General features: G+C 46.2%; 1 protein-coding gene across 2 annotated transcripts in view; it reads right to left on the bottom strand.

Annotated features, from left to right (window-relative positions):
• Positions 1–1,437: 1,437 nt before the first annotated feature.
• STX3 (syntaxin 3) overlaps positions 1,438–20,990 on the bottom strand; it is a 53,072-nt gene continuing 33,519 nt past the window's right edge. Inside the window, exons 3-11 of one of the 2 annotated variants that reach the window (XM_069108066.1) lie at positions 17,867–17,966; positions 16,633–16,707; positions 15,671–15,738; positions 13,052–13,160; positions 12,204–12,277; positions 11,414–11,548; positions 9,276–9,386; positions 6,633–6,752; positions 1,438–3,781 (exon numbers count right to left, since the gene is read on the bottom strand). In XM_069108066.1, the coding sequence (XP_068964167.1) occupies positions 6,669–6,752; positions 9,276–9,386; positions 11,414–11,548; positions 12,204–12,277; positions 13,052–13,160; positions 15,671–15,738; positions 16,633–16,707; positions 17,867–17,966 (756 nt within the window). In that variant the 3' untranslated portion in view covers positions 1,438–3,781; positions 6,633–6,668. The remainder of the gene's footprint in view (positions 3,782–6,632; positions 6,753–9,275; positions 9,387–11,413; positions 11,549–12,203; positions 12,278–13,051; positions 13,161–15,670; positions 15,739–16,632; positions 16,708–17,866; positions 17,967–20,990) is intronic. The other variant, XM_069108067.1, reaches the window with a different exon arrangement.

Raw genomic sequence — 20,990 nt, 5'->3', positions numbered from 1 at the left:
ATGTTCCAAGTATCAGAAAAAGGAGTTACCTTCCATCTGTCAAAGATAACTCTCCCATCTAGATCCTTGATCCTAGTCCCTCCCACTTTCTCCAACATTTTTAATCTCTCCCTTTCTATCAGTACTTTCTCCTACAAATCTGCATAGGTCTCCCCTACCTTAAATATATATATATATATATATATATATATATATATATATATATATATACATGCATATTTATCTAAATTAATATATATTCTATACTTACAAATGTATATAATATTTTAAACCTTTGATGTTCTGACCATGAATCCCCACCCAAGTTAGGATCTGTCTTTCCTCCTCTTCACCATCATAATTCTAGAAAAAGTAGCTTACATTCATTGAATCTACTTCCTCATCCCCCACTTCATAGCCCCTGACAATCTGGTTTCTGTCCTTTCCACTCTACTGAAACAGTGACCTCCAAACTCATGACCAAACCCTCCTCTCTGGCCTGATTCTCTTCGACCTCTCACCAACACTTGACCTGAAGGAATCCCCTTTCTCAACGGCCTTTCTCCACTTGGCTTTTATAACACTGGCCTCATAGCTCTCCTTCTATGTCTGTGACTACCCTGGTTTTTGTTTTGTTTGCTTGTTTTTGGCTGCTTCCTCCTGATCCTCACAGATTAAATATTTAGAGCTATAAGCAACTTCATAGGTCAGGCCATCTTATAAGGTGACAGAAATAAAAATGAAAGAGCTCAGTTGACTTGCCCATTTCCATTGTCCAAGGCAAGATTTTAACCCAGGTCTTTCTGACTCTTTAGTCCATCACACCATCCACTATGCCACACTGCCTCCTACCTCTTAAATGTAGTTTTCCCCCAAGGCTCTGTTCTCAACCGCCTTTAGTGATCTACAGTCTCTCCCTCGGTCATTTCATTCATTCATGTGGCTGCAATGCCCACCTATATGCAGTTGTCTCCCTTATCTGTCTTTATCTTCAATTTCTCAGAATGTCGGTCCTATTTCAACTGCCTGTTAGATACCTCCACTAGGATGTGCCACCAACTGTCAAAATGTTGTACCTTAGCCATAAAAAGTCTCCCTCACCCATAAATTCTCTATTTCTGACATAATGATATTGACCTAGTCACTCAGGCTCAAAATCTGTTGAGTTCCAAAATATCTCACATCCTCACTTTCATTTCCATTCCCACTACAGCCTTACCGGAAGCTCTTGAAAGGCAATGTCTGTGTCATTTAATGTATTCCCCAGCACCTAGCAGGGTACCATATATTTGGCTGCTAACTCAAACTAGGTGATTTAATTTCACATCCAGTCTCTTTGCACCAGGAATCATTTCCCAAGCAATCTGGTTTGTCATGTAGAATTTGAGGAAAACCTGAAAATAGCATTAATTACAGTGGAATTCCCATCCATGGGGGAAGGCAGGGAGAGATAAGGCATTCTCACAATCAATATAAACTCATTTATTTAAATTAACAATAAAATAATCAAGTTTCCATTTAAAAAACAGACCAAAAACCCTTCGCTTTTGGACATACAATACAATTCCCAGCCTCACACATGAGACCAAAGCCATGTTTGTTCCTTCTTTCCACCAGAGCCAGTCCACTCTTCAATGTCAGACATCACAGCCTCAGGCAAGAATAGTGCTGCAACCCCCATGGCTCTGTCTACATATAGAAGGGCATTTAGAACAAACCTGACAAAAGTCACTATTGGACAGTGGCCTCGATTAGAGATCCTGCTTCATCCTTGGAGCCAGTAAGGTTGAGAGTTAAGTCAACCAAGGATGGTGTGTACTTGGCGTACAAAGGCCCAAGGACTTTGGGTACAAACCTCACACAGGAGGTGAGAAATCGACCAGCTTAGGTTGGCATAAATCCAATATCAGCTCCACGAGAACTCCTGCACACCAGTGCCTACATCAGAATAGTCTAAAGTAGATTTTCAATACCATTAGATCCCTCCCGGCATGAAGAGAGAGACCAAACCCTCCTTTGTAAGAGGAATGTGTATTAACAGCCAACACCTTTTGGTTAAAACCCCATTCCTAACCGAGTGGCGTGGTCAACACAGCCCTGGGAGATAGGATCTCCCCAGACACCCCGAGTGTCCCTTAATTCTAGTGAGCCTTAGCACAACCTGGACCTGTGCGTCAGGGAGAAAAGAGAACGAGTGTCCACCGGGCAAGTGATCCGATGGACCAGGAGTGACCTTGAGATGAGAATATCCCAAACTAGGAATTCACCCTAGAGTTTTCATCCATATAATGGCCCTCAGGAAGAGATGTTTTGACCAGGGTTTCTCCCAAAGCTGCACAAAGAGCTGGTTGTCCCCTCATCTATGCCTATGAATTAGTTACTCAAGATAATTCTAAAGCTAACCTCTATTGCTCAGGTTCCACTGTCTCTCTCCTATACACACACACACACACACACACACACACACACACACTCTTTCTCTCTCTCTCTCTCTCTCTCTCTCTCTCTCTCTCTCTCTCTGTCTCTCTCTCTCTCTCTCTCTCTCTCTCTCTCTCTCTCTCTCATATATTTGAGGAACTAAAAGTCTGCGTTGGCCATTTCCCTCCCCAGAGGGTTAAGGGTCAACTGCTGATGAGTCTTAAAGGAGTATACCTTCCAAAAGACCCCAATTCTTGCCACTACCAACCCCTACATCCTCTCCACTTCCTTCTGGAACAGTAATCTGAAGATCATTGAAACTACCCCTGAGCACCTGGAATGACAGAGGGAAAACAACTGAACCCCACCCTTATCTTGTGATATTACTAAGGATTAGGCCTCACACTCTTCCTCCATAAGCCAGTTTTCATATATTTGCGTTCTTGCTGGCCACTAGAGAAAGAGCTGCATGACCTTCTCTACTAGACAACAGCTGGTTTCCAAGATACACACTCCCAAACACAGCCAAGGATGGGCTCAGCCTTGGCAAATGATGACCTTGGAGGACTACGTCATCACATAGTCCCTCCTTTGGTAAACAGCCACACATAAGAGCACATACATATCCACCAAAGAATTAAAAGTCAACATTTGCCTCTTGGCTCCCCTACAGGGTAAAGAGCCACAGGTTAAGTTTCAAAAAGACTGTGGCTTCCTAGAGACCCCAATTCTCAGCATCATGCATCATCCCAGTCCCTTTTCTCATTCCAGTCTCTAGGGAGCATTACAAAAATCAGAGTTAGCTCCCTGCCAACAGAGGAGCCCCAGGTCTAAGCCCTCTCCTTGCCAAAGTTGGCGATGAGACTGATTTCTACTTCATGTTTTCTTAAACATTATTAAAGAAATAGACAATAAAGAAAAAATTATGGTAGTTCCTGAGAAAAGAGTGTTCCATGAGGTAGAAGCAGCATCCTGGGAGGCATCTGAAGGGGGCTCCCAAGTTGCAATTCCAGAAAAGGAGGTTTGGTGATTAGCCAAGTAGGCCTGGGAGGCATTTCAGGGCTGGTGAATGGGTCAGCAGGACACTCTCTAAAAAGAGATTTAGGGTTGGATCAGGACAAGCTAGATACCTCCTGGGTGGGCAAACGGCAAAATAAACCCAAGATGGGGTGAACTGGAGAACAAAGGCACGTGTCCTACTCATTCTCTGGAGGCTTTTGAGAGGCAGCTCCCATCCAGTCCAAAGGAAGAGGTGCAGGGATCCAGCTGGGAAAGGATCGGGTTCTGGGAGAAGCAGGGGAGGCGTTGGTCAGTGCACAGGTGGTCGGTGAGAAGCAACAGGAATCAGCAGCAGGCCAAAGAGGTGGGGGGCAAGGAGGAGTTACTGGAAAAAGGGAAGAACAGCAAAGGGGAAATAAATTAACAAGTAGGCAGAAAGATCCGATTCACAAACCTGAGTCACTGAACAGGGAACAAGAAGTCCCCATTCCCAGAGGAGAGGATGCTCACAGTTCTTTTGGGGAATACGCCAAACCCCATGCAGGCTGCCAGACACAGCCCACTCAGGGGACACCGGAAGTCACAAAGCAGCTCTAGAGTCTGAAAGGTCTTTTAGTTTAGGCCCTTAACCTTTGTCCATGAGCAAGTAGAGAGATGTACAAGGGGAGGGAGAGATCGAAATAGAGGGGAGGGAAAGGAACAGAGGCAGAGACAGAGAGAGGAGAGAGGGAGGAGAGGGGGAGAGAGGAGAGACAGAGAAAAGAAGGAGAGAGAGAGAGAGAGGAGAGGGGGAGAGAGGCGGGGGAGGGAGAGAGACAGAGATAGAGAGAAAAGGGGAGAGGCAGGGGAGGGAGAAAGGGGGGAGAGAGGGAGAGAAAGACAGAGGGGGGGAGAGAGAGGGAGGAGAAGGGGAGAGAGAGGGAGAGAGAAAGACAGAGAGGAGAGACAGGCATACAGAGAGGAGAGACAGAGAGAAGAGAGAGAGAGGCAGAGAGACAGATGCCTTCCCCAATCTACTACATGGCAGATGATGTTTTCAGTGCATCTTTTACCCTTCAGTGGATTTCAGAAACTATGGTAGCCCACACAGTCAGACCAGATTTTTTTTTAGTTAATAATAACTGCTAGCATTTATCTGGCACTTTAAGGTATGCAAAGCACTTTTAAAAATATCTCATTTGATCCTCACAACAACCTGGGAAGTAGATGCTATTTTTACCTCCATTTGACAGATGAAGAAACTGAGTTATAGGGAAATGACCTGCGTAGGGTCACATAGTTCATGTTTAAGGTCAAATCTGAACTCAGTGCTTCCTACATCCAAGTCCAGAGCTCTAAGTACCACATCATGCAGTCTCTCAAGAACCTAGACCACCCCCACCCCACAATGAGGCATCAGACTGAGAGCGTAATGAAGAACCTGTCCATAAGAGATTCAGCCTGGGAAGACGAGCTGTGTTAGCCTACTGACAGTGGAGTTCTACGTTCTTTCCCTTGCTAACTTGAGACTCAATGTTCAATCACTAAGGGCTCTGTGGTTAATTAAGGCCTACCTAATTTATATAAAGGCTGATTCTAATATCTGAAAGCACTTATTTCACTGCAGTTTACTAATTCTAGCAACTTCCAATTGAGGGGGCTGAGTATGAGGCCAAAATCACATCTTAGAGAGAAAATGAAGCCCAGACACCAGACATCTGTCGGATACCAAAAGAGCCCAGATGAGGATCCTCTGGCCATCAGAGGAGGCCCAGCCCAACAGTCCTGAATCAGGGCTTCATTCATATTTCTATTTTCTGTTTTCCTAACCAGATTTCCCCCTAGCCCTAGGCCAGGATAATCCCCTCATCCCTCCACATCTCTTCCCTCCCTAAAGAAAGCAGAGGGTTAACAGTGAGAGGCCAGACTTTGAGGCCAAGCCCCCTTGTCACATGAAATGTAGAGGTGGAGAAGAAGGAAGTAGCTTTAACCAGAGAGGGTGTTTATCAGACTAGGAGGAAGGGAAGAGGGGAGAAGATACAAAGGAGGTGGAGGATAGGAGTCAGAGGATCATAGTTCAGAGCTGAAAGGGGCCTTAGAGGCCATCTAGTGCAACCCTATTCATTTTACAGGTGAGGAAACTGAGGCACAGAGGTAAAGTGACTTGCCCAAGGACATACAGCTATTAAATGTTAGAGGCAAGATTTGAACCCAGGTTTTCCTGGCTCTAAAGTCTCATCCTCTATCCACTGTACTACCATTTATCTCACTAGTCATTGAAAGCTCCCTTCCCATGTTCCAGAAAGAAACTGAGATAATATCCGCAGATCAAACAAATGGCTAGAAATGTCACTGCTCAGAATGTTTGGCTTGGGCAGTCTTAGAACCAGACCACATAAAGAGAGCTGATTAATCAACCAGCAAGCACTTCTGCAGCACTTTAAGGACATTGAGTACCTTCTTCCCAATGACCCTGATATGGGTAGCACAGCTGCTGGTCTCCTTCATTTAAGTTAAATGCCCTGGCAATAAAACCAAGAGTCAAACCCAGATTTCCTGGTTCCCAAGGCAAGGGTTCTTTCCACTCCCATACTCCTTTGCCTTTCGCTCATCAGCTATTTAATATCAGTAACAAATAAAAAGGGCACTGATTCCATGTTTTTATATCACCCTTCTCTGAGGCTCTCAACATACTTCATAGACACTAAAAATACAAGACAATAAACATTCAAAATATTTTAATTATGAGAGAGCTAAGACATCATAAAAAAAGAACCCTTCCCCAAGGAAGAGCCCAGAAACCAAACCCTGAAGCCCAGCTTCTCAGTGCCCAATCCACAGCTCCATTTACACAGGAAAGGAGCAGATACAGAAAGCAAGTGTGGCAGGACTCCCCCAAGCCAGCAAATATTCAGAAAGAAGACACAGAGCACCAACAGAATCCTGTTATATACTGTTATATATACCCTGTGCTTCCCCCAGGTACACTGGGGGAAAGGAAAGAAGGACAGGCATAGAACAAGAGTGATTAAGTGCCGGGCCCACACTCCACGGCTCAGAGGCACAAGGGAGACACCAAGCACAGACCACAGCGAAAGCCGAGGGGGCCTGTCCCTGGTGACTCAGCTTAGGAATTTCAAGAGGCTCTGAGGTTCCCAGCAAGAGAGAGATGAGTAGATGCTGAAATCAAGCATGCGTTAGTTGTCTCTCTGAAAGGCAACAGAGCCCCCGGAGAAGGCCAGGTCCGTGGTACTTACAGTTCAGTGCCAGCGGCCAAAGGGAGCTAGCTGCTGCTATTTCAGCCCGACGGAGAGCCCGATGACCAGAGCTAAAATGCCCAGGACCACCAGAACTAGGATAATGACAATTACCAGTTTCTGGAGGGAAGGGATAAGAGAGAGGAAGAAGAAATTCTCATGAATAACCAAGAAGTATAAATTACCTGGCTTTGGTCCTCTCACAAAGGAAGAACTAGTCAGCAAGCCCAGGAATTGAGGAAAGGAGCACAAAAGACACTCTCAAGTCAACTTGTTAAGACAATTTCAGTTCAGGGAACAGTAGACCTTGTCACACCAGGAAATTCACTGCTGAGAAGGTCACTTCCTTAGCAGTAAATGGGCTAACAATATGCTGAGGGAAAGGGCCTCTTGGCCACCTGGGAGTTTCCTATTTTAACTAATTATTTATAAGGAGATGGAACATTCAGCTATATGCTATCAACATTCTCTAAATTTTGGTGCTCTGGGACAAAGTCTCTGTTGACCCACCCTTGTTATGGCTCTGAGTCAACCTGTTCAGCCCTAGGTCATCTCTGCAATGAAAGAAGCATTTTATCTGTAGCCCAGAGAATCAGGCGGCTATCCCTTTCAAGAGTAGCTTCTGATCTCGACAAAATGTGTGTCAAGTGATTGAATTTTCTTATGTGAAAATGTAATTTTCTTGAAAGTAAGGGAGCTTTGTTTTTTTCTTTGTATAAATGAGGAACCAAAGTCCCCGCCTTATACAGGTGAGGAAACTGAGTCCCTTCCCCACTACTATATGGATAAAGAAATCAAAAACCAACCCACCGTTATACCTCACCTACTGTCCAACACATAATAGGGCCTTAATAAATGCTTGTTGGTGGACTGATGCCCAATAAATGCTGACCTGGACTGATCTGAATGTCACCAAGGCAGGACACAGAATTAGTCCAAGCTTCCACATAACTACTACTACTACTGCTGCTGATGCTGCTGCTGCTGCTGCTGCTGCTGCTGCTGCTGCTAGCTGACATTTAAATAGCCCTTCCAGTTTTTCCAGTTCTTTACATGCATAGTCTCCTTTGATTCTCACAAAAATCCAGGTTATATAGAGGTTATATCTCCATTTTACAGAGGAAGAAAATCAGCTCAGAGGGACTTGCCTAGAATCATAGAGCTTGCAAGTATCACAGGCAGGATTTGAACCCACACCCACATTTGCCTGTCACCTCTCCTTGGGGATTAGAGGGGGTGGGGGTTACAATCCCCCCTGCATTCCTAGGGCATGTGATGAGATAGAACTCTAGAACAGCAGACTAGAATACAGAGAGGTCTCTGAAGAGAAGGCCTGATAAGGAGCAGCCCAGAAGTACTCTGTAGAGGTTTCCAGCTCCCTTCACCCCAGCACAGAAAAGAGTTAAGCCTGGAAGAGACACAGAGACAGCAAGGATGCCAGACGCCAAGAAACTAGGGAGAGAAAAGTCTCAGAAAGTGCTGCCGCTTCAGCAAAAATGCCTTTTGAGGCCGAGTCCCGATTATGAAGGCACTGATGAGGGAAAGCACTCAGAGGGAATTGCTTCTGTTTCTGCAGCGCATGGGTCTTTGTCCAGTGCTCACGTCCCCCAGCCAGTAAATGACAGAGCCAGGACCAGAGCCCAAGTCACGATGCTGCACTGTCTCTCTGTGATGCCACCACTGTGCCAAAAGTGGGGTCTGAAACTAGGCTCACTGGTTCTGAAATCCAAATCCAGTTTGTCACTCTGATTGCTGAAGTAACAAAGTACCAGGGATAGGAAAGGCACAGCCCTCCCATCTGAGGCCAGAGCAAGGCTCTGGAGAAGAGAGGACAAGGAGGTCAGGTTCTGAAAGAGTCAGCTACCAGTCAGGCCTAATAAGAGGTGAGATTTCACTGTCTCCAAGGCATGGATTCTGGTTTATAGGTTCATTCTGTGAGAAACCTTAAAGACTGTCTGGCACAAACGAGAAAACCAGAAGTCCCCATTGGAAAGATGAGAAAACTGGGGTCCTGATTGTAACTATCAGGAAACCATGAGCCTGAACTGTGCAGACCCCAGGTCCCATTGTACACATGAGAAAACCAAGGATTCCCATTACACAGATGAGGAAACAGAGGGCCCCTGTTGTACGGATGTTCCTCATTGTATAGTTAAGAAAACTGAGCCCCAGAGGGGGAGTGACTTACTGGAAGGTCACACAATTGGTAGAAAACCTGTAACTCAAACCCAGCTCATATGACTCCTAGTTCAGCACCTCATAAATGCCTGAGCCCATATGAGAACAGGATTCGTGCCAGTCCAAAGTGGGAATCAAGGGGTGGCAGTGATTCTACTGGGAGGACTGAGGCAGGGGATGGACAGACAGGAAGGGAGGGGGAGGGCCAGTGGTGCCGAGGCTGAGGCTCTCACCCTCCGGGCTTCACTCTGGTACTTCACGGCCTTCTTGGTGTCGGCCACGGCCGTCTCCACAAAGCCCACTGACTGGTCCATGTTGTTTTCAATGCGATCAATCATGGCTCCCTTTCCAGGAATGTGAGAGGCAGCGGCAGCAGAAAGCAGAGATGGCACAGTAGAAAATAGGAAAGAGAAATAGCGGGCAAGGTAGGCGGTCTCTTCAGGTAAGGCCCTGGGGGACTCTCACCTTCCGCGCCTGACTACGGTATTTCACCGCCTTCTTGGTCTCATCTCGAGCTTTCTCCACATGGTCCACTGTGTGCATCACATTCAATTCTATGTTATCTATCATCTCCCCCTGTGAAGGACAAATACTGGTCACGTTCTGCACAAAGCCCAGCTCCCATCCCCCAGGGCTGCTGACGCCAAGAGAGAATAATTGCCCCCAGGGCTGATCACCTATAGCCAAAAGTAGATTGAGCCCAGGAATCTTGACCTACATTAGGACTAAAAGAGGCCTTAGTGGTCATTTGGTTTATGAGGACACTGAGGCCCAGAGAAACGAAATGCCTTGTCCAAGTGGCATCATAGATTTAGAAATGGAAGACGCCTAAGGCATCATCTAGTACAATCTGATCATTTAACTGATAGGGAAACTAAGGCCCAGAGAAGAAGTGAATGTAATACCATTAGACCTTATATTCAAGTTTCACATTTACTAAGGACTCAAGATACATTCTCTCAAGTGATCGGCATAATCTTTAGGGCAGGAAATACAAGTATTTTTATCCCCACTTTGCAGATGACGATGATGAGGCTTGTGTAAAGTTGTCCCATTATCAAGGAACAGGGCCAGAAATAGAAGTCATTGAATGTCCAATCCAGTGCTTTCCTTCCCCACAGGCCTTGTATCACACACTCTGAGAGCTAGTCAGGAGGCCTTCCTCTTCTCGCTCATTTAGTTTTTTCTTAACCAGAGGGCCAGTCCTTAACAGGATCCTAGTCTTCTCAAAGTTCATCTTATAATGTTATTTGAAACAGGGGTTCTTAACCCAGCGTCCATGAACTTGATTCTGTTTTTTTTTTAATAACTTCCAATATGATTGGTTTCCTTTATAATCCAATCATTTTATTTTATGCAGTTGAAAAGTTTATTCTGAGCAGGGATTCATAAGTTTGTATAATAGAAAAGCCTAAGAACCTTGGCTGGGCTCTAAGTGATAGAGGAGTTTGGCCTACCCTAGCTCCTTTTGTAGACTTCTCCCTCTCCCTCCTCCGGGAAGGAGTCTCTGAATGAAATCTCTTAACCCCTTCATACACTCACCACCCCCATTTCTTGTGGCAAGAAAGAGGAACCTAAATCCTCTCTTCAGTCCCTTCCCTGTTATACAAAAGTTGAAGGCCCCAGGCTCCATGCACTAAAACCTCCTCAGCCCTCCCCCATCACCAGAGATCAGACTGGAAACAGAATAAGAGAGCACTCACCATTCCCCAAGTCTCACACCCGATCCTCGCATGGCATTGTGGGCAAAAAACAGAAAGTGGGGAACTTGAGAAGTGGGTGCTAAGATCTGGAGGGGATCAACTGGGGAGCCTGGCATCTGAGATCCAGTAAGCTCCAGAGAGAGGAAGAAAGAAGGGGAGATCCCTACCCAACATGATCCCTGGGAACTAGCTTTGTTAAGTAGTCAGTGGGCAGGAGGGTTAGAACCAAGCCTTACAGTCATGTGATAGGAGGAATAATAACTGTTATCATCACAGCCGCTCCATTTGTATAATGCTTCAGAGTTTGCTGCCCTCCCCCCAAGCAAGGAAGGCCTGCAGCACATCGGGTGGCCCCCCTACAGCGAGCTAAGTAATGGAAGGACACAAACAAGAATCATACAGGATGGTGGGCACAAAGAGATCCCAATCTGCACTTTTGGGAGGAAAGAACCCACATGGATGGGGCCACCTCTCATGACCACCCTCAGAGGAGTCCCGGTGACATTTGTTATCTCCATTTAACAGACGAGGAAACTGAGGGCTCGGAAAAGCCCCTTGCACACTATTAGGCAGCTAGTCTGGGGCCCACCAGAACACAAGAGACTAGAAAGGACCTTAAGGATGGTCTAGTATGATTTCTTATTTTATAGATGAGGAAACAGAATCTCCTAGAGAGAAGATGATTGGCTGTGGTTGCACGGTCAGTGAGTGGCAGAGCCTCTTCCTACGGTTCCAGATTGGTCTTCTAGCCAGGACTCGGATTAAATCCGACTGCCTCCCCCTGAGGCTTTCCTATGCTGAGCTGTCTGATCCTTTCAGTGGCCACCCCTTCCTGCCTCCTTCCATGGGTACTAGCCTGGGCCTCCTCCTGCTCCCAGCCCCTGGCCCGCGCCAAATTACCTGGTTCTCCACTAGCATGGCGATATCCACAAACATATCGTGTAACTCCTTGATGCTGCTCTCGAGTCGGACGATGTCCTTGTGCCGTCCTTCGATCTCACTGAGGGCTTGCTTGGAGATCTGAGAGTCAATGATCTGCAACACATACCTTCGCATCACATATGGGCCCCAGATCTGGCTGGTGCCTGCCAAGCTTGTCTTCTCCCCCCTCCCAGCAAAGGCCAAAAGTGGGACCTGAGATGACTCCTGAAAGAAGCCAAGAGGGTGAGAAAGGAGAGAGAGTGGGGCTTGAACAAAGAATTTTCTGCCTCCAAGATTGGCCCTCTAACTAGCACACCACACTGCTTCCAGTTCCAGGTCCTGGGCTTAGGATACAGAGATGAAATAAGGTTCAGGCCCAGTTTCACAAGCTCCCTTAATCATGCTGAGACAAAGGAGAACGTGAGAAATCTAGACCTAGTGCTCTAGGGAAACTGAGGCAGGAGCAGTCACTTTTAGCTAAGAGGTGGGTAGAGGTAGGGGGAGAATGGGAATGAGGACACCCTGTCCTTTACTTTACATACTCCCAACTTTGAGCTCTTGCATCTGTTCCTCTCAAGGCTAGACACTAAATGCAAGCTCCTTGAGGGCAGGAAGTGTTTCCTCTTTGTCTGTCTTCCCATCAGCTAGCACGGTACATTATCTGGCCCAGAACAGGTGATTAATAAGCTTAGAATTGATTGGTGGATCCCCACTCCATCGAGTCTAGACATTCCCCTTCTGACCCCCACCCCCTTCTTGGAACACTTACCCCAGAAGTGAAAATGGCTGGGTTTCCACTCTCCAACATCTCTTCCAATTCCTCATCTGTGGTCTTCTTGCCAGCTTTAGCCCAAAGGAAAGAGGGTATCAGACACAGAAGATCAGAACAGATCCTTTAGCAGGCATGCTGGAAACTAGGCCTAAGTGGAGCAGGGTGCAAAATCCAGGGTAAAAGTAAAAGTTTTTGGTTGATGTACCCACTGGATACTCCCTCTCACTGCTAGGGCTAGGATGGAAGTCAGATGACTGGCAGGAGGATCACCATATGGTTTCTAGAAGCCAGGAAGGCACTGGCTCAGATTCACTCTCTGACACTTACTAGCTGTCAGGCAACTCCCTTAAGCTCTCTGAGCCTCGGTTTCCTCATATGTCAAATGAGGGGCATGGCCTTTAAGGTCCCTTTAAGTCACCCTAGAGGTACTAGCTGAAAAAGAGAATCAAAAATTGCATGGCTGGTAAGAGCCATCAGAGAAAGCTCTGGCCCTGGACAAGGGAAGGCCAGGCTCTGACACCTACAGGCTGCGTGGCCTTGAGCCAGCCACTTAAGAGCCTCTCAGAGCCGAGATTTCTTCCTGTGTAAAATGAGGAGTCTAGGTCAGACAGCCTTCAGCTGGTCTAGGTCTCTGATTCCATAATAAATTGTAATGGAGCTAGAACATGACTGTCCTCTCCACTCTGTCCAGCAGAGGGCATCCTAAGCCCTGGCAAACACTGCCTGGGACTGACCAGAAATCTGGCCTGGGCCAAAGCCTTGATCCAGCTCTGGCCTCGGGATGATGGGCAGTCATGAAAGGGGGGCTGCAGGGCAGGGAGAGGCCCACACTCCCAAGAACCTACTGATTTCCAATTGCCTCTGGATGCGCCCTTTACTTCGTTCTCGGAAGTCCACCTGGGCTTCGTTGTACTTGGTCATCACCTCCACAAACTTCCGAGAAAGAACCGAGTGCTGTGGGCAGAGGGAGGTGGGGGGAGACAGACACTAGGTACCGGGGCTTGATGCAGTCAACTCCTCACTCTGCTTAACTCCTCTCAGCTCCCCCAAAGACAGCAGCACACATAGCAGAGGCATAATGATTGTCCCTCCCTCCTCTCCCACACCAAATATCCATCAAGGTTTCCCATACTTCCTCTTTGTGAGCCCCTAGCTCACCATGACAAATCTCCCACTGCCAATACATTCTTCTCATCCCCAGCACTTGATGGGGGCCTAAGCTCAAACACCTGGGTTTCTCTTTTGGCCTCTTTGGCTCCTTCCTCTCCTTTGGATCCCCTTCTTTCCCTTTCCCTGCCCCCTCCTCAAGCAGCATCCAACCAAGAACTGAGGCCCGAGGATCTGCCTTCATAGTGTCTCAAACTTATCCCTTCTTCCTGCATCCACTGCCACCACCCTGATCTGGGCCCTCACTTCAAATCCAGGTGCCTGTGACAGGCTCTTCAACAGCCCTTTTTCCAGCCAACCTCCAACCCATGCCACACAGAGCTGCCATATTAATGTTCCTCAAGATAACACAGTTAGCATACTAAAAAAGAAATCACCGTGGCTCCCTAGGACCCATAGAATCAAGTCAGGATAACAGCTATCATTCATAAAGTACTTTAAGCTCCACAAAGTGCTTTACAAATCCTAAGTGATTATCTGCTCACAACAGCCCTGGAAGGCGGGTGCTGTTATAATCTTCCACTTTACAGATGAAGAAAATGGGGCAGATGGAGGTTAAGTGACTTGCCCAGAGTCATACTAATAAGGGAATGAGATAAGACTTGAACTCAGTTCTTCCTGATTCCAGGTCTAGCTCTCTATTCACTATGCAACTAGGATCAGAGTCGGAAGGACCTTCAGAGGCCCCCTGAGTCCTACCCCCTCATATGAGAACACTGAGGCCCAAGCAGGTTCAGTGACTTATCCAAGGTCATCTAAGTGACCACATTTGAACTCAAGTCTCCGGACTCCATATCCAGCATTCTTTTGACTGTACTGTGCTCCCAGCCCTGTGAAATTCAACCTCACTTTATCATATCTGACGACACCTGAAATCCAGAGAAAACTCCTCGAAATTTGTCAAAAGTTGTCACATTCATGGTCTAGAATCATGGGGTTCTTAATCTGAGGTCCATAAACTTGTTTTTTGAAATATAGAATATTAACAACAATAAACAAATTATATGCAAATTAACTCACGTGGACAACTTTAGATATGATTTATCTATTGTTATTAATGTTATATTTTTTGCAATAGATATTATATATTTGGCAGCTTGGTGGCACAGTGGATAGAGCGCTGTGCCTGGAATCAGAATCATGAGTTCAAATCTGGTCTCAGAACTTACTAGCTGTGTGACCCTGGGCAAGTCACTTCACTCTGCCTCAGTTTCCTCACCCACAAAATGAGTTGGAGAAGGAAATGGCAAAATACTCCAGTCTCTGCCAAAAAATCCTCAAATGGGGTCATGAAGAGTCGGACATGACTGAAAAATGACTGAACAAACGAATTATATATTTATGTTGATTAACTTCAGCATAATTGGTCTCCTTTGCACTCCTCTTTTATTTTCTGCCTTGTAAAGACGTGCTTCTGAGAAGGGATCCATAGGCTCCCCCAGACTGCCCAAGGGGTCTGGAACATGGAAAAGATGAAGAATCTCTGCTTTAGAGAAAGTCCTCACTTGCTGGGGCACACTCTCTGATTAGCCCATCTCCCACCTATCTCTCCCTTCTAGTCCGTTAGCCTTTGTTATCTGATACCCAAAACATTCTATCCATTTCTATTGGATTCCGTCCTGGCTCTCTGTTGGTGCGATTAGCTAGGTGACTTTGGACATATCACTTCATGTCTCTGGGACTCCACCACCTGCTTTTTAAAATAAGGGGTTAGGGGTGGGCAGGCGGCATGGTGAGTAAGAGCACCGGCCCCGGCGTCAGAAGACCCGGGATTGGTTCTGGCCTCAGACACTTAGCACCCACACAAAATAACTGGCCGTGTAACCTTGAGCAAGTTACTTAACCCCAAGTGCTTAAAAAAAATAAATAAATAAAAATAAAAAAGGGGTTAGATTACTTAGACTACTTCTAAGATTACTTGAAGCTATAAAGCTTACAAGTGCCCTCTCCCTGTAACTCCAGGCCTTCTCAATCTTCAGGCCTCCCTGAGACTGCCCCAACTTACCCCAAAATATCTTGTTTACACATACTGTTGTCTCTCCCATTAGACTGAGACCCCTGACAAGGACTGCTTGGTTTTGCCTTTCCTACTACCTCCAACACTTACATGATGCCCAGTAAAGAGGAGGTGTTTAATAAATGCCAGCTGACTGACTGTCTTAAGTGCCCTCCAGTTGCTTCCTAGATTTCTTTTATTCCTACAGCACCTCAAATAGGGTTCGGTCCACAGAAAGGCCTCAGCCAACACCGTGTAAATGAATCTCATGAGAGCAATGGCAAGGAGCTAAGCACCGCACCTGGGATTTCCGTATCCGAAGATCTGCCGAGGACCGCACCTCATCTTGCTCGATGTGCCTCTCCATGTCTGGAAATGGATCACAGAATCATAGCAGTTCTGAGTTAGGGGACCTCAGGGGCCATCTAGCCCAACCCATCCCTGAAAAAGAGCTGCCTCTGCAATGTGAAGCAAGTGGGCATCCAGACTTTTCCAGAAGCCCCAACTGGAAGGAATCCCACACCTCCCCAGCAGTCCATTCTGCTCCTGAACAACTCTCCTCAACAGGAACTCTTCCCTGACACCAAACTTAAATCTGCCTTTGTGAAACTTCCTCCCATTGTTCCCACTTCTTCCCTCTTGGACCAGGAGGACAATTCTAATTGTTTATCTGCATCATAATACTTTTAGATCAGCTCTCATCCATACTCTCTATTCTAAACACCCTCAAAGTTCTTTCAACTAATCCTCATGTGGCATGAGCTCAAGGCCCTTCACCTGCCCAGCCAGCCCACTCTCCAGCTTATCAGTGGCCTCCATAAACTGTGGAGACCACAGTACTCTGGATGTGTCCTAACCAGGGTAGTGGACAAGGGGACCCCCCTCCCAACTGTCACTAGAATAGTGGTGCTCCGTAACCCGGCCCAGATCAGAGGGCTTTCTTACCACCAGTGAGAAATCATGTCAGCGCCTCCCCAAGTCCTCATCTGTCCCCACACACCACACCCACCATGATGCCCCAATGAAGTGACATAACTTTATGTGCCATAGAAAGGGATGTGGGAAGGTTGTATGCAAAAGTGTCTCTGGAAGGAGCAATTCCCAGAAAACACAAATCAGTCAAGAGGCAGGAAAAGAAGCATAGTCCTCCTTGACCAGGAAGGGTAATAAGGAGAGAGACACAGTCAGCCATGAGCAGGGTTCCAACAGTGGGATAGGAAGTATTTAGAGATCAGGACAGCTCAGAGACAGTTCCTTTCTTACTCTTTAGCTTGTTCCGGACGTTGTTGGCCATTTTCTTAATCTCAGCCGTTAATTGTTCCAGGTCATCCTTTGTTTCTGAGAAAAGAGAGGCAGAGGGAAAAAATTAGGGGGCAGGAGATGTTTGTGGAAATAAGCAACAACAGAGAACAGTTGGAGTTCTCAGTCCACCCAAGAGAACTGAAGAACTCATCACAATAAGTTCAGAGAGAGGACCTTAATAATCATCCATTCCTGCCTCCTCGTTTTAGAGAGAAACAAACCAAGACCCAGAGAAGGGAGATTGGTTGACCAAGGTCATGAACCAAGAAGGGATGATATGACTCATGAGAGAATATCCAACCCACATTCACCAGCCTAGCTCTATGACTTGCTACCTCCATTACCTTGGGTAGACCACATCCTTCCTCTGGGGCTCAGTTTCCTCCTCTGTAATTATGAAGGGACCCTAGGGTCCCCTCCATCTCTAAACCTAGGGTCCCAGGACCACAGAATCTATAACAGTGCTATGAGCACTCTGGTTCAAAGGAAATAGAAGCCATGGTCCCTGGCCTCAAGGGTGCACAATCACTTCAGAAAGATAAGACATACATATCTGAAATAATCACAGATGATTTGTAATTGAATACTAAAAACTGCCATTTTGACTTTTAAAACTTTGAATTCCAGATTCATTCCCTTCCTCCCTTGTCACCCACCCCTATTGGGAAGATAAGCAGTTCAGTATAGGTTATACATGTGTGGCTAATGCAAAACAATAACATAGTAGATAAATTGTAAAAGACTGACTATATTTCCCTCCCTTCTATCCCACCTCACACTTGTGTCATTTTGACTGTGTTTTGAGAAGGAAGAGTTCTATGAGAACTGGGTTAGGAGAACTTCACGGAAAAGGTAGGATTGATTTGGGCCTCAGAGAATGGCTCAGATCTGGATTGCACTGTGGGACAATAGTAACAAATTGGGGGAAGGAGAGAGTGAGAGGAGATAAAAAAAAATCAAGAGGGTAAAGAGCTATAGGGCATATAAGGGAGACACAGCAGGAGACTCATTTGCCAGAATTTGGACAGGTAGAATAGGACCTAGAAGGGGCTTACGGCCATGAGGTAGAAGGTGTTGTTAATATAACCGGTAATCCAATGGCTCTCTTGTACTCAGCCCCTTTTGGAAACTGAGGTTGGCATGACCAGATGGAAAGAGACATGTCGCAGTGAATAAGCTCTGGATGAAAACTCACTTGGTTCTGGGATTGGTGCTGAAAGGATGACACTGTAAAGTTTCTTAGCTCCTTCCACATTCTCTGCGATCTTGTCGATGTTGAGCCGGGTTTCCTCAATCTAGAAAGGGAGGTAGAAATACCCTTGTGATTGACAAGACAATTGTTGAACTCTTATTAGAGAGTCCTACTGAGTCCACTCTCTTTTCCTGGCTTTTTTGAGGCAGAAATAATTAAATGCATCTTGGAACGGACAATTGAATACGCCTTCCAAGAGTGATGAGGCCAGAATCAATAGAAAGTCCCTTGAATCTGCCTATTCATTGCCAGTGGAGCAGAATGATTTAGGAAAAGCAAAACTTTCATTTGGAATATTCAAGCTAGGATCAAGCAGACAGACTCAAAGAAAGGATAGAGCAGGGGGTTCCTAATCTTATGTAATATCTGAACCCCCTGGGCAGCCTATCTGGTGATGCCTATGGACCCCATCTCAGAATGTTTTTAAATAACTGGAAAAGGTGCTAAATTTAGGCAGAGCTTAATGAAAAATAAAAATCTCCTTGTTTTTCCCATCCAAGTTCAGAGACCCCCTGAAATCTATCCAGGGACTCCTTGGGGATTAAGGACCTAAAGACTAGAAGTACCCAAGAAGCTGAAGCCACAGGGAAGGATTTATCATCACTTCCAGAGAATCTGGTCTTAAATTCCAGCTCTGCCATTTATGAGTCAAATGTCCTCTCGGCCTCAGTTTCCTCACCTGAGACATGAATCTAGACTAGAAGACCTCTCATCAACCAATCTATAAGCCTCTATTAAGCACCTACTCTGCCAGTGAGATGACTGCTGATCCTGGGCATGTGTTAGAGATAACAGGCCTATAAACTGGAGGTTACACCTTGGAAATCCTGTTCCTGTGGGCATGGACTGAGTGATTATTTGGCCTCTGCACATTCCTAAACTTGACTGCACAAATACAAGAGCATAAAACAGTCAAGTATCATTCTGTCCTTGGTATGGATAGTGTCGCAAGACAGTCCCAAGACGAACTGCTGAGCATACAGGAAGGCTCAATCTCTCTCTCTCTCTCAAGATATAGGAACCCAATACTACACTCTTATGGAATCCAAAGTCATGGTAATTATAAGAGTGAAAATACAAGGAGAACTGACTCAACCATCTCACAAATGGGCCTATATCCCAAGAAGGGGAAGAAGGTAAGGGTCCACATAGACCGAGATATTCCCAGCAGTACTTTTTGTAGCAAAAACTAGAAACATAGAGGGTGTCCATTTTATTGGGTAATAGCAGGACAACTATGGCATATGAACACAATGAAATATTGCCTATAAATAAAGTATAGATGGCATTCCAAAGTGAACAGCACGCTGGCCAGGAGCTGAAGTCCAAAAGACTTAGAATCAAATCCTACCTGAGAATCATGACTAGTTTTGTGACCCTGGACAACGCATCTGATCTCTGTGCCTGTTTCCTCAGTTGTAAAAAGAAGGGGCTGGACTAGATGACAGTTTAAATCCCTTCCAGCTTCAAGTCTACTGCGTGTGGCAGATGATTTCAAGGGATTCAAAGACTCACGGGAAGACATGTCAAACTGAACAGATTATGGATAATGACAATAATAATATAAATGAAAACAACACTGAAAGAGAAATTCATTCTGATTAGTTGTAATTGTCAGTTTGGGCACCAGAGAACAGAAGCTTAGCCATACACTGCTCTGGGGAGATGGATGTGACAATGAGCGATGCGGGGGGAGGCCACAGAAGAACAAGATTGTGCCCTAAGGTTTGCAAAGCACTTTATGCGTGAGGTCAAATTTGTTCCTCACAACAGCCCATTTTACAGGGAAGGAGGCTTCACTTCTCAGCCTGTTTCCTCCTCAGGAAAACAGGGAGTGGGACAGCATTCACCAGTCTCAGGGTGTTGTGAGGATAAAATGAGATAATCTGTGCAGAGTACTTTGTAAACCATAAAGCACCATGTGAATGCTGTTGCTGTTATTGTTCGTATATGATTCTGCTCGTAGTTACACAGGTAACATGGGAATCAGGATCTGAACGCAGGGGGTTCTGATTCTCAGTGGAGCTCTCTAACCCCTGGACCACCTTGCTGCCTCGACAGATCAGATTCGGAAGGTGGCATACATTGTTGGTGGCTTTTGTACAATTGGGTTTTTTCCTAAGTCAGAAGAGAAACATAGAAAGGCTGCCAGGAGAGCTTCATCCAATGACTGTGATGCAAAAGCAATTCATCTCCCTGAAAAGAGGTTATATGAAATGGAGATGCTTGTGCAACCACAGAGAAGAGCCAGCACCTCCAGCTCCAATACAGTGGCTGGCAACACCAGGCACTGACCCAAGGGCCAGAAAAGAAATCAATGTGAAGAACAGCACTGTCTCCTTGGGGCTTAGGAACCGACAGGCACTTTAGAGCACAAAGGCCTCCATCCCTTCCTCCCTGCCAGGGTGTGCCACACCCAGATTTAGGAGTTTCCTCTCTCCTCCAGACTCCCTACAAGGTCACCTGGAAAGTGACAGAAACAAACAGACTCAGGATCTGTCACTGCACTGGAACATCTGCATACTGCATGACTATTTGGGCAGAAGCAGCACCCCCAAGGGCACTTGGCAGGGATATTATCATGAGGATTTGCATCTGGGCTCCACTCGATGGCCCCTGACGCCCCTTCCAACTCTCCGAGTGGACTCTGTGAATGAAGCCCTCCTCTTGGCTCCCTCCACCTATTCTCTATCTTTTGGAAGATGGTCTCTAAGACATTCTGAGTCCAAGAATTCATCTCCTGCCATCAAGGGGGTGATGATTCCCTCCAGACTGAACTGGGCTGCTCCAGTCAGTCCACCTCTAGGCCCACACACAAAACCTTTCCAGGATGATTCAGCCTGGCCAGTGTTCTCATCTTGCTGGCATGGTCTTTGAAGACCATCACCATGAATAGGCAAAGTATAACTTCAATGGAGATGGAAATAAAAGTCTAGTTTTCCTAACTCTCAACCTGGCACCCTAACTACTGAACCCCAACACCTTTTCTGCTTGTCATTACTTCACATGACCTTCAAGGGTCCATTGGGAACCCACCTCAGTTTCCCCCACAGTTGACACCATGAGT

This window comes from Petaurus breviceps, unplaced genomic scaffold, assembly GCF_028583685.1.
Source record: "Petaurus breviceps papuanus isolate PSGF00001 unplaced genomic scaffold, PetGlider_PUasm1.0 90330, whole genome shotgun sequence".
NCBI classification, from domain to species: domain Eukaryota; kingdom Metazoa; phylum Chordata; class Mammalia; order Diprotodontia; family Petauridae; genus Petaurus; species Petaurus breviceps.
The sequence above is the reverse complement of the archived record's forward strand: the minus strand, read 5'-3'. Positions and strand labels throughout refer to the sequence as shown.